The 17831-nt window shown below is 37.2% G+C and overlaps 1 protein-coding gene and 1 non-coding gene across 2 annotated transcripts in view; one reads left to right on the forward strand and one right to left on the reverse strand.

Annotated features, from left to right (window-relative positions):
• The window catches only part of LOC110302491 (putative gustatory receptor clone PTE01), a 16961-nt gene extending 1966 nt beyond the window's left edge, over positions 1-14995 (forward strand). Inside the window, exon 2 of the mRNA XM_021173284.1 lies at positions 14053-14995. Coding sequence (XP_021028943.1) covers positions 14053-14995 — 943 coding nt within the window. The remainder of the gene's footprint in view (positions 1-14052) is intronic.
• Positions 6967-7075, reverse strand: LOC115032111. Its single transcript, XR_003837738.1, has one exon. It is a non-coding gene; the product is annotated as a U6 spliceosomal RNA (small nuclear RNA).
• Positions 14996-17831: the final 2836 nt, after the last annotated feature.

Genomic DNA, 17831 nt, shown 5'->3' on the forward strand with positions numbered 1-17831 from the left:
GGGGTCGTGGGTAGCTGGCGGGTGTCAGGCAACCCTGCTCTCCCGCTACCCCGGCGCTGATCCAGCCGGATGAGGCCTGTGGTCCTACGCAGGCCGGTTTCTGCTTCCCTAACTAATGCAGTCTCAGGTCCCGCCTAAATAGAACTTTTATTGGCTTACAAACATTGGCCATCATCAGTGTGACTTCAAAACACTAGGAACTTCTTTTCTATACTTTCATCTCCTAAAAAATACCCCCATAAGAATAGAAACAAAAATCTTAATCTTATCATTGAAGACCTTATAACAGTCACATATTCAAAGTTTATAACAAAGATTTTTATAAGCATAGAAATTAAAAAAAAAAACTGGGTATGGGAACTTTAGAACTTAGTCTAAGTCATATTTAGAATATATTATCTGCCTTTAAAAGTCATTTCCATCAAAACCCTTATTTACTACTTATGGGGCAATCTAATTTAGCCAATTAAATAATAAGCATAGAGGTTTCTCAAATAACTAACGATAGATTTATCATATAATTCAACTATATTACTAACATATATTTACCCAAAGCACTCCAAATCATGACATCACAGAGACACATATCAGTTTTGATTATAATTCACAATAGGTAAGTTATGGAAATAGCCTTAATACCCATCAGAGGAATGGATAAAGAAAATCTGGTATGTATATGATTAATTTTTCAGCCATAACATAACAAAATTGTGTTATTTGCAAGAGAATAAATGCAACTAGAGATCATATTAAGCAAATTATGCCAGTCTCAGAAGATATAATTTTTTTCAATAAAAAATTTAAGCATGTTCAGTTTTTTCATTGCATTGCCCCTAGATTTTATATAAGTGTTTAGAATCAAGTTCATGCATATGATATGAAATCAGTAGTGAAACTATATAAAGATAAAAGAAGACAGATGAGGGTAGGCACTTAAGGAGAAATGGGTAAAATGTGTTCAGTATACAGTGTATACTCACAGCAAATGTCTTAGGTGTCGCAAATCTTGTACAGTAATGTCTACAATGATATTTTAAGTTGGTATTGGCATGCTTATAGAATTCTCAAAGTAAGATATACATAATGGTGATATTTTCCTATCTTTAGGAATTACCCAGGCATATTGTGAAGATGGGCAATACTCTTTAATACAAACACATGGAGGTAGACTGAAAGATAAACTAAACATATACTACAAGTTCAATTACATGGGACTAAACTACTTACATTCTGACTTCTATGCCTCATCACTATCTGTTCTTCTGAAGTAAAGTAGAAATATCATTCCTCATGAAAGACAGAATTTCTTAGTGAGTTATTAAGGCACAATTATTACTAAATAGATTTTAGGTATATCCTCTATATAGAATAAGATATATAAGTGACAATTTTTGAGATTTTGAGGAGTAAAAAATGTTTGTAATATTGGAATCAAATAATGATCATTGGTTGTATATTAAGAGTCTCAAGAATTTTTTATTGATTTTCTTTTCATACACTTTATTCTAGTTATAGTTGCCATATCCCCTCCTCCCAGATCCTTCAAACCTACCCACCCACCGACCCCACACTTTCTCTCTCTTTAGAATGCTAACATGCAGTGAATCAAAAACAAAACAAAACAAAAACAGGATGGAAAGAAAGAAAGAAAGAAAGAGAGAGAGAGAGAGAGAGAGAGAGAGAGGAAGGGAGGGAGGGAGGGAGGGAGGGAGGAAAATAAACATACACAAAACACATAAAAACAGTAAACCAGAAACCAATAATATACACAGACAGAAATTCAATAAGACAAAAAGTAATCAAGAATTTTTGAAAGGAGGCTAGGGAGAATGCTCAGTGTGTAAGTATACGGCTTGAGAATCTGAGTTTGAATACCCAAAGCTGGTAAAAATGATAGCATGTGACTGTAACTGCAGTACTGGGGGTAGGAATAGAAACAAGAAAATTTCAGGTACTTGCTATGGAAGTTGTTGTTGTTTTAATCTTTTTTCAACTAATTAATTCATTTACTTTAAGTCCTAATCTTAATTTCCCCTTCCTCCTCTCCTCACAGAGCCTCCCTCTTACCTCACCTCCCCACCATACTCCCATCACTTTCTCCTCAGAAAAGTTTCAAAGGCCTCACATGGGTATCAACCAACCTTGCCCTATCAAAATTGCAGCACAACTAGGTGCATCTTCTCCTACTGTGGCTCTGCAAGGCAGCCCAATTAGGGGAAAGAGGCCCATAAATGGGCAGCAGAGTCAGATACAGCTACTGCTGCTGCTGTTAGGAGTCCCACATAAAGACCAAGCTGTACAATTGTTACCTATGTGCCAAGGACCTGGGTCTTGCAGTATATTGACTTTATTGTGTTTAGGTATGAGCCTTGTTTCCCACATATCTCCAAGACTTTTATCATCAATGGTGATGGATTTTGTCAAAGGTTTTTCAGCATCTAATGAGATTATCATGTGCTTTTTTTTTCAGTTTGTTTAAACGATGGAATATATTTATGGATTTTCATATATTGTACCTACCCTGCATCTCTCTTATTATGTCTACTTGATTATGGTGGATGATGTTTTTGATGTGTTCTTTAGATCAATTTGCAAATATTATATTGAATATTTTTGTATCAATATTCATAAGGGAGATTGGTCTGCAATTCTCTCTTTTTTTTTGGCACAGTCTCTGTGTGGTTTAGGTATCAGGATGACTATGGCTTCATAAAATGAACATGGCAGTGTTCCTTCTATTTCTATCTTGTGGAATTGTTTGAGTAATTTTGGTATTAGCTCTTCTTTGAAGTTTGCCTAAATTCTGCACTAAAACCATCTGACCACAGGCTTTTTTGGTTCAGAGATTTTTTAATGACTGCTTCTATTTTCTTAGGGATTATAAGCCTATTTAAAATGTTTACATAATCTTGATTTAGCTTTGGTAAGTGATAACTATCAAGAAAATCATCAAAATCATTTACATTTTCCAACTTTGTGGATTACACATTTTTGAAGTAAGACATAATTATTCTTTAGATTCTCTTTGTGTTTGTTGTTATGTCCCTGTTTTCATTTCTGATTTTGTTAATTTGTTTGTTTGTCTCTGACTTTTAGTTTGTTTGGCTAAGGGACTGTCTATTGTCAATTTTCTCAAAGAACCAGCTCTTGGGTTTGTTGTTGTTGCTGTTGTTGTTGTTTGTTTGTTTGTTTGTTTGATTGATTGATTGATTCTTTGTAGTATTCTCACTATTTATTGATTATTTTATTTGTTACATTTCAAATGTTATCCCCTTTCCCAGTTTTCCCTCCATAAACCCCTATTTCACCCCCTATGCCCCTGCTTTTATGAAGGTGCTCCCCCACCCACCTACCTACACTCAACTCATCACCCTAGCATTCCCTATGCTGGGGCATCAATCCTCCACAGGATCAAGGACCTCTTCTCTCATTGATATCAGATAAGGCAATTCTCTGCTACATATGCAGCTGGATCCATGGATACCTCTGTGTGTATGTTTTCATTGGTGGTTTAGTCCTTAGGAGCTCTTTGGGTCTGGTTGATATTGTTGTTCTTTCTATGGGGTTGCAAACCCCTTCAGCTACTTCAGTCCTTCGCCTAACTCCTTTATTGGGCTCCTATTGTATTTGTTTCTAATTTACTGATTTCAGTCAATATTCTAATTTTTGTGCCATTTACTCCTCTTAGGTATGTTTGTTTCTTCTTGCTTTAGAGTTTATATGTGTGCTGTCAAGTCACTAATATGAGATCCCACTAATTTCTTCTTTTTCCAATAATTGAATATTATTTTTTAATTCACCTTAGATCCTAATCACAGCTCTGGCTTCCTCCTCTCTTCTCATTCCAACCTTGACAAATCCCTTCCCCCATTGCCACCTCCCCTTCTCCCCAGAGAAAGGGACTCATACCTTGGGTACCACTCCACCCTGAGATATCTAGTAACAGCAGGACTAGGAAATCCTCTGAAGCCCAACCCAGTCCAGGTAGGGAGAAGGGGAGTCAATGGCAGAAACAGAGACAAAAACAGCCCTCACTCTACTTGTAAGGGGACCCACATGAAGACCAAGCTGCACATTGGCTATGAATGTCTAAGCGGTCTAGGACCAGCTCCAGCATGTTCCCCAGTGGTGCTCCAGGCTATGCAAGCCCCCATGGCAACAGGTTATTTGACTCTGTAGGTCTTCTAGTAGTATCCTTGACCCCTCTAGCTTATTCACTTCTATCTCCAACTCATCCACAAGACACCTGAGCTTCACCTGTTTAACTGTGGATATCTGCATCTAACTCTATCTGCTGATGGATGAAACTGCTCAGGAGACAGTTTTACTAGGTTCCTGTCTTAAATTATAGGAAAATATCACTAATAGTGTCAGGTATTGGCTTTCTCACATGGATGGGTCTCAATTTGGAGAGTTGTTCCCTCAGTCACTGTTCCAGCTTTATCTCTGCTTGTAGGCAAGACAAATATTGGAATGAAGGTTTTGGGGGTGAATTGATATCCTGCTCCATAAACTGGAAGCCCTTAATGGCTACAGGAGGTAGCTACTTCAATCTCTGTATCTCCCTCTAGTAGGAATCTCAGCTAGGGACACCTCCATTGACTTCCTGCATCCTTCCTCATCCTAGGCTTTCAGCTACTCAGAAGAGATGCCCCAATTTTATTCTCTCTCCCAGCCCACTACCCTGCCCTATCTCTCCACACCTAATCATCAGCCCCACTCCCTTCTTCACCCTCTCTCCTACCCAGTCCCCTGATTCTATCCACCTCTGGTGACTATTTAGATTCCCCTTCTGATTGAGATTCATGCATTGTCTATTGGGGCTATCTCACTACCCAATTTCTTTTAGTCCATGTATTGTAACATTGTGATCTTACATTGTATGTCTGATGTCCACTTATAAGTGAATATATAACATATATGTCTTTCTGGCTCTTAATTACCTCACTCAAGAAGATATCCTGAGTTCCATCCATTTTCCTGCAAAATTCATGTTGTTTTACTGGATGTCTGCATGTGAAAGCATACATATAGATCCATATTTATCAACCTGTACAAAACTCAAGATCAAAGGAATCAACACAAAACCTAATACATTAAATCTAATCGAAAAGAAAGTAGAGAATAGCCCTAAATCTATCAGTACAATCTATCAGTACAGGACACAATTTCCTGAACAGAACACTAATTCTTCAGCCTCTAAGATCAATAATTGACGAATGGGACCTCATGAAACTGAAAAGGTTCTTTAAGATAAAGACTGCCAACAGATTGGGAAACTCAAGAAATTAGGCACCAAAAAAACACAAATAATTCAATTGAAAGATAGGGTACAACCAACCAAAGAGTACACATAGGACTCATGGCTCCAGCTGAGGATGGCCTAGTCAGTCATCCATAGGAGAGGCCCTTGGTCCTGAGAAGGCTCTATGCCCCACAGTAGTGTAACGCCGGGATCAGGAAGTGGGAGTGGGTGGGTTGGTGAGCAGGGGAGGGGGAGAAGTTGGGGGTTTTTTAAAGGGGAAACCAGGAAAGTGGATAACATTTGAAATGTAAGTAAAAAAAATATCTAATAAAAAAAGAAAAGTAAATAAAAAAGGAAAAATGTTGTACAGAGCTAAACAGAATTCTCAACAGAGGAATCTAGAATGCCTGAGAAGCCCTTAATGAACTATTCAACATCCTTAGTAATCAGAGAAATGCAAATCAAAAGATCCTTAGATTCCATCTTCCACCTGTCAGAATAGCTGAGACCAAAAACTCAAGTGATCACAGATGTTGGTGAGAATGTGGAGCAAGAGGAACACTCCTCCACTGCTGGTGGAAGTGTAAGCTTGTACAACCACTTTCAAAATCATTTTGGCAGTATCCTCAGCAGAGTGGAAATTGTTCTACCCAAAAGATGCCCCACTATAAGACAAGTACACTTGTTCAACTATGTTCAAAGCAGCTTTGTTCAAAATAATCAGAAACTAGAACAACTTATATGCCAACTGGATAGTAGGTAAAGAAAATATGGTATACTACACAATAGAATACTATCCACATATTAAAAGCAAAGACATGACTAATCTTTATGCAGTCAATTAGGGCAATGCGCTTTCCTCTTAGCAGTGCTTTCATTGTGTCACATAAGACTGGGTATGATATGCATTCATTTTCATTGAATTCTGGATAGTCTTTGATTTCTTTCTTTCTTTATCCCTTGAAACAGTAGTCTTTGAGTAGAGAGATGTCCAGTTTCCATGGGATTGTAGGCTTTCTGTTGTTTCTGTTATTATGAATTCCATCTTAATCCAGGGTGCTCTGGTAAGATTCAGGAGCTTACTTCAATTTTCCTGTATCTGCTGAGACTTGCTTTGTGTCCAAGTATATGGTCAATTTTGAAGAAGGTTCCATGAAGTGCTGAGGATAAAGTATCTTCTTTTCACTTTGCGTGAAATAATAAATGTAGATATCTTAGGTCCATTTGATTCATAACTTCAGTCAGTTTTATGTTTCTATCTGCATGGCCCATCCATTGATGAGAGTGGGAGTTTGAGGACTCCCAATCTTAATATGAGGGGTTTACTATGTGGTTTAAGATCTAGTAATATTTCTTTTATAAATATGGATGGTCTTGCAAAATTATTCAGAACTGAGACATCCTGGAGGATTTTTCCTTTGATGTGTATGAAATGTTCTTCCTGATCACTTTTGAATAATTTTAGTTGAAAGTCTATTTTATTAGATATTACAAGGACTACTCCAGCTTGCTTCTTGTTCCTGTTTGCTTGGGAAACCTTTTTCCAGTCCTTTATTCTGAGGTGCTAACTATCTGTGTTGCTAAGGTATGTTTCTTGTATGCAGCAGAATGATGGATCTTGGTTTTGTATCCATTTTGTTAGACTGTGTCTTTTTTGTTAGAGAATTTAGTCCACTGGCGGTAAGTGATATTAATGACCAATGATTTTTAATTCCTGTTCTAAAAATGTACAAGACTTGATGAATTTGTGTGTCATCATTACACAGAGGCAATGCTAATCTTCTCTGTATCATTTAAATTTTAGCATATGTGTTTCCAAAGTGACTACACTATGAAAATTATTTTAAAAATAAACTATTTAAATGTATTTAGGAAATTTAACAGGAAGTTATAGCCCAAAATTCCGAAGGTATTTGTTTGTTGTAAAGCAAGTGAGTAGATCAACTCATTGATTACAACAACTAAATTTTGTAGGGGTGATTCCAAGTCTACAAAATTGTATTTCTGAAAGGCTCAATATTAAATAATCATCCTGCTCTATTTGGAAGCAGTAAATATTACTCATAGCAGTAAAGAGTTGATATTAATCTGTATTTCTTAAATGTCAAAAATTATCTTAATAAAGTTTGCTTCTCTGACATTAAAGAAGGAACACCAAGAACTTCCCATACTGGGTTCCAGTTAAATAGATTATAAAGAATTCACAGTCATCTATACATTTTAAAAATATTCAGTTAAATACATGGATCAATGATAGTGATCAGCAATAGTCTCTGTAACTTAAAGTCAAAATTGTGTTCTTCTAAAAGTTCTGCACACACAAAACCTTGAACAAGTTTAAACCAGATGAACCCCCTGCACAGAGAATGGGAAAGTGGGCACACAGTCTCATTTTGGAAAAAGAAGCTATCTGTAATTGATAGCTTCTGGGAGAGAAAAAACGTTTAATGAAGTAATGTGTTGACTTGAATATGTTTGGCTCAAGGAGTGGCATTATTACGAGGTGTGGCTTTGTTGGAGTAGGTGTGGCCTCCAGAAAATGTGTCACTTTGGAGCAGGCTTTGAGACCTTCTCCTAGCTGCCTGGAAGCTAGTTTTCTGCTGTCTGCCTTTGGAATTACATGTAGAATTTTCAGCTTCTCCAGCCTCACCTCTTCCTGAATGATGTGATGCTTCCTGCCATGACAATGGACTGAACTTCAGAACTTGTAAGCAGTACCAATTAAATGTTGTCCTCTATAAGAGTTGTTTTGGCCATGATGTCTATTCACAGCAATGGAAACCTTAAATGAGAAAAGTAACACTGAATATATCAGTCACACCCATGTGCTCCAGAATAATTGGTCGATGCAAAAATAACTTTATAATTCTTGTTTTGGTTCAGTTAGGTTTAGTTTTAGTTTTTATCTTTCATTATGATGCTTTTGCTTATTTGTTTGCTTAGTTTTTTCCCAAAGATAGCAATATAAAGTGGAATGGGTAGGCAGGAATCTGGGGGAGTTAGGGGAAGAGAAATAATATAGCCAAAATATATTTTTAATTTTAAAACATAAAAAGATTAAAATGATAAATCATTTTAGGAAGATGATTTACTATGCCGATTTTAAAAGTGAATGAAGGTACTAGAGATATGGCTCAGCAGTTAAGGGCAGATTTTACTTTTGTAAAGAAACGTGTTTTGGTTCCCAACATCCACATGATAGTTCAGAAAAAATCTCTATCTCCAGGTTTAGGTACATGCTTGCAGGCAAAATGCTCACAGATAAAATTAATATATTTAATGGTAATTTAAAATAAGAAAAATATGCCGAAGTGTTTTACATCATTTCCTGTACTTTTTCCACTTACATTTTCCCAACTGAATCATAGTGAGAAACAATGACCCAAAGTAGTCTACATAGTAGATATGGCATGGGGTTACTGGGAACTAAACATAAGTTTAGAGCTGCTTCAAAAATCACGTTATTAACTATAAAAAAGGATTTTGATCAGAAAGGCAAGGAGGTCAAAAAACTTTTAATTAATATTTTTATCCTTTTTAAATTATATTCACATCATTTCTCCCTTCTTATTATTCCCTATAAGCCTTTGCCCATTTTCAATTTCATGCCTACTTTTGCACTACTTCTAGTCATATATTCCTAAATACCTAAGTATAGGAGGTTTCAGCAGCCCTGCACAAAGAACTACAAACAACTAAGGAATACCAGAAGTGGGAGAAATAATCTTCCTCAGAGAAGAACATGCCATTTGATTACCCAATACTCAATGGTCATCTGTGAAGGCATACATACAGGCAGAAATTTTTTGTTAGTTCTCTGAGAACTTTGTAAAATTGTTTTGATCATAGTTCCCCCCCTCCCCGATTCTTCAAAGATCCATTCTTCTTTATCTCTTATCCAAATTGTATCCATTTTCCCCAATCAAGGTAAATTTGTGCTTCCAAAGTATTCTAGGATTCTTCCACTTGAGTATGATACATTTTTTTTTTGAGACAGGGTTTCTCTGTGTAGTCCTGGCTGTCCTGGAACTCACTCTGTAGACCAGGCTGGCCTCTAACTCAGAAATCCGCCTGCCTCTGCCTCCCGAGTGCTGGGATTAAAGGCGTGCGCCACCACGCCCGGCTGTATGATACATTTATTATGGACTATATTCTTAGAGAAAATTGGCCCTCAGTATTCCAATAGCTAAGAATAGCTAATAGTCAATAGCTCCTTAGTTAAGGATTAAACTTCCTGTCCATTTTCTCTATGCTATGATTTGGTATGAATTAGTATTACACAGACTGATACCTGATGTCACAACTGCTGAACTGCTGAGAGGTTATATGTGCAACTATTGCACTATGTCCAGAAGAATATGTATATATATATCATCCACTTCCTCTAAACCTTATATACTTTTGACACTCCCACTTCCACAATGATCCATGAGCATGTGAATGAGGTGATACCATATATGTGTTTCATTTAGGGTTGAACATACTGCAGATTCATATTCCCTGATCTTGGTCTCTGTGATGATCATCATCCACCACAAATAGAAATTTCTCTAATGAGGATTGAGTGATGCCTTAATCATAAAAAAAATAATGATAACTCATCAGAAATTGGTTTAAGACTATATATATTGAGCAGAGTAATAGTAGGTTTACTATTGTAGTAGGCTTACTCCAAAGGCACATTTTTAGTATCTAATTGTCAGTTGTTGGACATTTAGGCTTTATTTTATTCATAGCTATTGTAAACAGATTAGCAATGAACAAATATCTGTGAAGTAGAATGCCCAATAAATATGGCATATGCAAAGAGGTGGGTCATATGGTAGGTTTATGCTTAGCTTTTTGAGAACTCTCCACACTAAATTCCAAACAGGCTGCAACAGTTTGCAATCCTACCAACAACGAATGAATGGTCTTTTTTCAGTGCATTCCCTCCAGCAGTTATTCTGTTGATCTTTACCTCTCTGACTGGGGTAAAATAAAACCTCAAAAGTTGTTTTGATTTGAATTTCTCTAATTGCTAAGGTGAAAGAACATGTTAAGAAATTTTTAGCCATTTGGGGGCTACTTTTCTTCTTCTGGGACCATTTTCTAAGAAAATCATTTGTGATTTTGATTATTTGGTTTTGGGTCAGTATATTTGTAGGGGTATACCATTGTGGATAATAATCTTCAGTCAGATGTGTATCTGGCAAATACTCATTCCCATTCTGTGAGATTCCTTTTCACATGGTTGATTATTTCTTTAGCTGTGTAGCTTTTTGGTTTCAAGAAGTACTATTTGTCAATTGTTCACATTAGTTCTTTGTCAAATGGAGTCCTAGTCAAGAAGTTCTTTCCTATTCCTACATCATGTAGGGCACTGCCTATTCAACTTCATTTTTTCCCATTTAGGTCTTCCATCCTTTTCGAGATAGTTGGTGTGGAAGGTGATAGATACAGATCTATCTTCATCTACATTCTTCTGCATGTAGACATCCAGTTTTCCTAGCACCATTTGTTAAAGTTGCTTTATCTCCAGCATATAACTTTAGGGCCCTTTTCAAACATTATGTGGCTAAAGTTATATATGCTTATGTTTGTGTCCTTGATTTTGTTACATTGTACTTCATGTCTGTTTTTAAGCCAGTACCATACTGTTTTTAGTACAGTAGATCTGTAGTATATCTTAAGATCTGTAATTATAATCCCTCTAGCACTGTTTATTTTTCCTCTCAGTTTTTTGCTTTGTGGTTCATTTTTGTTTTTGTTTTTGTTTTGGCTAGCTTGGGATTTTTAAGGTATAATTTTAATTTTAGGATAGATTTTTTCTATCTCTGCAAAAGAACAGATGGAGATTTTGATTGGGATTGGATGGGATCCATAAATACCTTTTGGTAAAACAAAAATTTTCATAATATTAATTCAACCAATTCAAGAGCATGAGCTATATTCCCACTTCCTAGTGTCTTTCCCTACTTTCAGAAGATTTCATTGTAGAGTTTCATGTCTTCCTTGGTTAGATTCTTCCTACTTAGTTTATTCTCTTTGATATTTTTGTGAAGGGGCTGGCATCTTTTTCTCTGTGTATTTGTTGTTGCTGTATAGAATAGCTATTGATTATTGAAAGTTGAGTCTATTGTCTACCACACTGCTAAATTTGTTTGTTTCTAGATGCTTTATGTTAGAGGTTTTGAGATTTCTAATATGTAATGTCATATTATGTGAAAATAGGAGTAGTTTGATTTATTTTCCTAGTATCTATTTAGTGTTCTTTTTCTTCAGCTATCATTTCAAGCACAATACAGAGCAGTGGGGATAGTTGCAAGTCCTTTCTCATTCCTGACATCAATGGGATTGCTTCATGTTTTTATATATTTAGGATGATGTTGACCATGTGTCATATATAGTTTCCATTAGGTTGAGGAATGTTTCCTCTCGTCCTACATTCTCTAGGGTCTTTATAATGAAAGCATAATAAAGGTTGGATTTTATCACAGCATTTTTCTGCATCTATTGAGATGATAGTATAATTTTTTTTAAATCTATTTATATGATTTGTTGAACATGTGTGTTGAAGATTCCTGCATCCTTTGGATAAAGCCAACTGGATCATGGTGAATAAGCTATTTTCATGTGTGTTGATTTTCTGTTTTAAAGTAATTTATTGAGCATTTTAAAAATCTATATTCACCAGGATTATTGCTCTTTTGCTCTTTAGTTTTCTTCCTTCCTTCCTTCCTTCCTTCCTTCCTTCCTTTCTTTCTTTTTTTTTTTTTTTTTTTTTTTTTTTTTTTTTTTTTTGTATGCCTTTACCTTATGTTGCTTTTGTGATGGTGCTGGATTCATAGAAAAAGTTCAGAAGTGTTTCTTCTTTCTATATTTTAAATATAATTTAAGAAGATTAGGCTCTCTCCTTTAAACATCGGCTAGAAATTGTCAATCCATCTAGCCCTGGACAGTTTTAGCTAGAAATCTTTTTATTACTATTTCAACTTCCTAATTTATGATGAATATGTTTAGTTTGGTTAATTCTTCTGGGCTTAATTTTGGTGATTTGATGAATCTATAAGCTATTCATTTCTTTTTTTCTTACATGTAGGTTAAATTTAAAGTAAATTCATTTAAATTAACTATTTTATTTATTTATATTCCAGTTGTTTCTCCTCCCACTCAGTCTTCCTTCCCATAGTTCTTGATCTCAGTCCTCCTCCCCTTGCCTCCAAGAGTGTGATCCCTCCAACCAGGCCTCCCCCTTCCCTGGCCTCGATTTTCTAGAGGATTAAGGGCATCTTCTTCCATTTAATCCAGACCAGGCAAATCTCTGTTAATGTGCCAGGAGCCTCAGACCTTCCCATGCATGCTCCTGGTTGGTGGCTCATCTCTGAGAGCTCCCTAGGGCCTGGGTTAGCTGAGGCTTCTGGTCTTCCTATGGGGTCACTCTCCCCTTCAGCTTCTTCAATCCTTCCCCTAATTCAAACATCAGTGTTCTTGACTTCAGTCTAGTCGTTGGGTGTAATTATCTCCCTCTGTCTCAGTCGGCTATTGGTAGGGTCTCTCAGAGGACAGCCAAGCCAGGCTCCCATCTATAAGCATGTCATAGTAATAGTGTCAGGCCTTCATGCCACCACCACCCCTGGGATGTATCCCAAGTTGGGCTGGTCAATCGACAGCCTTTCCTTCAACCTCTTCTCTGTTTTTCATCCCTGCAATTCTTTTAGACAGGAAAATTCTGGGTCATAAATTTTGACTGTGCTTGGTAGCTTCATACCTCCACTTGAGACCCTAGCTACTGGAAGTAGACTCTTCAAGTTCCCTCTCCAAATTCTTGGGTAACCAAAGTCATCCCCATTAAGTCCTGAGATTCTCTTACCTCACAGGTATCTGGGAATTCTTAGAGGGTCTCCCTGCCTCCCACTCCAAGAAGCTGCATATTTCCATTCATTCTCCTGTTCTCTGGGTTTCTCTCCTATTCCACTCAAATACCATGTAGTCTTTATCAATATTGCTTTGTAATACAGCTTGAGGACAGGGATTGTGATTCCCCCAGAAGGTTTTCCTACTTAATAAAGAACAGTATTTTGAAGTATTCCCTTGTAACAATTGTGTTCACTATCTAAAAGGACCACAGTAAATTACTATACAAAGCAATACAGTTTAGAGAATTTATGTTTTCATATAGTAGCTACCTATGTCTAAAGAAAAATGTGCTGTTTATTGGGGGTTTTTTTTGCTGTTTATTGTTTTTTTTGCTGCAGTAGTAATGATTTTTTAAAGTGAAAAGATATATTTCCTTCTCTGTGTCATCAAAAAGGAATTTTATTTTATCATAATCCTAAACTTCTAATTCGTCATGTTCTTGGGTTTTTTTTTTTAAGATTTATTTATTTATTATGTGTAAGTACACTGTAGCTGTCTTCAGACACCCCAGAAGAGGGCATCAAATCTCATTATGGATGGTTGTGAGCCACCATGTAGTTAGTGGGATTTGAACTCACCACGTTCAGAAGAGCAGTTGGCACTCTTAACCACTGAGCCATCTCTCCAGCCCATGTTCTTGGTTTTAACAAGCTATTAAGTTTACTTCCTCACTAATATATTTGTATAAATGAAGACTATAACATGGAAACCCATATGTAGAATTGTACATGATTTGACATTGTCATGACACTGAAAATTATGGACCACAAATGAGAACATTTTACTTGTAATAAGTTGGACTTCAAAATAAATGTTTTTTCTTCTTTTTAAATTATTTTTTATTTCTGAGATCATAGTGTAATTATATCCTCCAATAAATTTTCCAATAAATTTTGTTTTCTCCAAAGGTGTCCAAATAATACAGAAGCACAAAATCTACCAGTTGTCTCACAGTTCCATCTCATGAGCCTCTCAGAGAATGCAGAACTACAGCCTTTCCTATTTCTGCTGTTTTTATCCTTCTACATGGTCACAGTGATTGGAAACCTGCTCATCATTCTGGCCGTGTGCTCTGACTTCCACCTCCATACCCCCATGTATTTCTTTCTCTCTAATCTTTCCTGGTCTGACATTTGTTTGATCTCCACTACAGTTCCAAGGATGATTTGGGATATTAGAACTCAAAGCAGAGTCATCTCCTATGTGAGCTGCCTAACACAGATGTCCATGTTTATACTTTTTGCATGTATGGATAGTATGCTTCTGACTGTAATGGCCTATGATAGGTTTGTAGCCATCTGTCACCCCCTGCATTACAAAATCATTATGAATCCTAACCTCTGTGCATTCTTACTTTTAGCATCTGTTTTGGCCAGTCTTGTGGACTCTCAGGTGCACAATTTGATTGTGCTACAATTTACATACTTCAGTGGCATGGAAATCTCTAACTTTTATTGTGATCCTTCCCAACTTCTTAATCTTAACTGTTCTGAAATGTTCACCAAAAACGTAGTTATACATTTTATTGGTGTCTTTTTTGGTTTATTTTCAACCACAGGAATTATTTTCTCATACTATAAAATTATTTCTTCCATCCTGAGAATTCCATCAAAAGATGGAAAGTATAAAGCCTTTTCTACCTGTGGGTCTCACCTGTCAGTTGTTTGCTTATTTTATGGAACAGCTACTGCAGTATACATTGGTTCAACCTCATCAAATTCTCCTGAAAACTGTGCAGTTGCTTCACTAATGTACACAGTGGTCATACCTATGCTTAATCCCTTCATCTACAGCCTGAGGAACAGGGACATTAAAATTGCCCTACGGAAGCTGCAGAGAAGAGCCATATAATTCCATAAAGCTTTCCATCATTTTTGAAGTTTGAGTTCTTAACCGAACTATCTATCCATAAAAATATAATCTCTGGTGTTGTGGCTTTCATTCTACTACACTAATACCTTAATGCATATTCCTTTAGTTTGTCTTTAATTAAATTGAATGAGAATACCTACCAATGAATTAATAGATAACATTCGAGTTCACCATCCATTAGATAAATCAATACTCCATTTCATCTTAACCACATTGTCAGTGATTAAAGAAACAAATAAAAATGAACTATAATAAAGATACAGAAAAAAGAGAACATTTATATATCTCTATGGGAATGTAAACAACTCCTGTTACTATTGAAGTCATATGGACCTTCCTCAAGAAAACTAAAAGTTGCCCCTCCATCCCCCGCTGCTGGGGCCTCAATATTGCCACTCTCTCCAAATGAGCCCTGCGTAGCAGCAGGACCAGGATAGAGACTGACTTCAGTCATTGGACTTAGAACACTGCAACACCTTCTCTTGTGTATGTGACACATTCGTATATCAGTTGTTTATGGCTAGAGTGGGGAGCAAAATCCCAAACCAGAGAAATCTATAACATCTCTGGCTTCTTCAGAACCAAGCACATAAATGGTATACAGACACATATATAATAAACACATATAATAAAATAAGAATTAAAAAACAAACAAACAAATAAATAAATAATAAATAAGTACAGAGAGGAAGTTCGACTCTCAGGTGCTCTAACATTCCCAGAACCACAGTTTGAACCTACACCTGGAGCAAACTTGGGGCACTAGCTCTGTACCCATTCCTACGACACACAGAGGGAGCCAAAATCCCAGGAGCCCTGAAATACCCAGGATCACAGGAGAGGCCACACCATCTGCCCCAACACCAAGAGTAACTGGTTCTCCCAGAATCCAGGAATGCAGAAACCCCCACCCATCCAGTGGCATGGGTTCCTTCCACTCTCAACCTACACTCGGAGCAAACATGGGGTGCTGGCTCTGTACCCACTCTTACAATCTCCAGAGGGACCCCGAGTTCCAGGTGCTCTGAAATGCACAGGTTCAGAGGAAAAAGCACACCATCTGCCCCAACACCAAGAGTAACTGGTTCCCCCAGAATCCAGGGATGCAGAAACCTCCACCCAGCCAGCAGCATGGGTTCCTTCCAGTCTCAACCTACACTTGGAGCAAACATGGGATTCTGGCTCTGTACCCACTCTTACAATCTCCAGAGGGACCCCAACTCCCAGGAACTCTGAAATGCACAGGTTCAGAGGATCACAGGATAACAAGATTACAGAATCACAGAGAATGCTCCAAGACCAGGAGATCTGTCACACCTAGGAGCTCTGACACACTGAAGATCACATGTAAGGCTACAACATCTTTCACATCATCCACAAAAACTGTGAACCCCACAGAAACCAGGGAAACACAACCCCCCACCCAGCCAGAGACACAGGTTCCTTTCAGCTTGCACCAGTGCCCAGAGCAAAACCAGGGCTCTGACTCCCCACCCACCCCTGCAACAACCAGAGAAAGCTTGGCTTCCAGGAGCTCTGACACAACAGGATCTCAGGGGCATAGTCACACTAGGAGTTCAGGATCCCAGAGTTAGCTTGACTCCAAGGAGCTCTGAAACGCCCAGGATCTCAGGATCACAGGATCCTAGAATCACAGGATCACAGACAGCTAGACTCTGAGGAGTTCTGAAACAACCAGGATGACAGGAAGGACATGCTCCAGTTAGAGATAGCAAGGGCAAGTGGCACTATAGATAGCCAGATGACGAGAGGCAAGTTCAAGAATATAAGCAACAGAAACCAAGGCTATGTGGCATCATGAGAACCCAGTACTCCCACCATAGCAAGTCCTGGATACCCCATTACACCAGAAAAGCAAGATTCAGATTTAAAATCACTTCTCATAATGATAAGAGAAGACTTTTAAGAAGGACATAAATAAATCCCTTAAAGAAATGCAGGAGAACACAGGTAAAAAGGTAGAAGCCCTTAAAGAGGAAACACAAAAATCCCTTAAAGAATTACAGGAAAGCACAACCAAACAGATGAAGGAATTGAACAAAACCATCCAGGATACAAAAAAAAAAATGGAAATAAAAACAATAAAGAAATCACAAAGGGAGATAACCCTGGAGATAAAAAACCTAGGGAAGAGATTAGGAGTCATAGATGCGAGAATCACCAACAGAATAAGAGAGATGGAAGAGAGAATCTCAGGTGCAGAAGATACCATAGAAAACATTGACACAACACTCAAAGAAAATGCAAAATGTAAAAAGCTCCTAATCCCAAAAAATCCAGGAAATCCAGGGTACAATGAGAAGACCAAACCTAAGGATAATAGGTATAGAAGAGAGTGAAGTTTCCAACTTAAAGAGCCAGTAAATATCTTTAATAAAATTATGGAAGAAAACTTCCCTAACCTAAAGAAAGATGCTCATGAACATAAAAGAAATGGACAATTTTCTAGACAGATACCAGGTACCAAAGTTAAATCAGGATCAGATTAACCATCTAAACAGTCCCATAAATCCTAAAGAAATAAAAGTAGCCATTAAAACTTTCCCAATCAAATAAGCTCAGGACCAGAATTCTATCAGATCTTCAAAGACCTAATACCAATATTTTTCAAACTATCCCACAAAATAGAAACAGAAGCAGCACTACCCAATTCATTCTATGAAGCCACAATTATGCTTATACATAAACCACACAAAGACCCAATGAAGAAATGGGACTTCAGACCAGTTTCCCTAATGAATATCAATGCAAAAGTACTCAATAAAATTCTCACAAACTGAATCCATGTCAGAAG

This window comes from Mus caroli, chromosome 9 (assembly GCF_900094665.2).
Source record: "Mus caroli chromosome 9, CAROLI_EIJ_v1.1, whole genome shotgun sequence".
NCBI classification, from domain to species: Eukaryota; Metazoa; Chordata; class Mammalia; order Rodentia; family Muridae; genus Mus; species Mus caroli.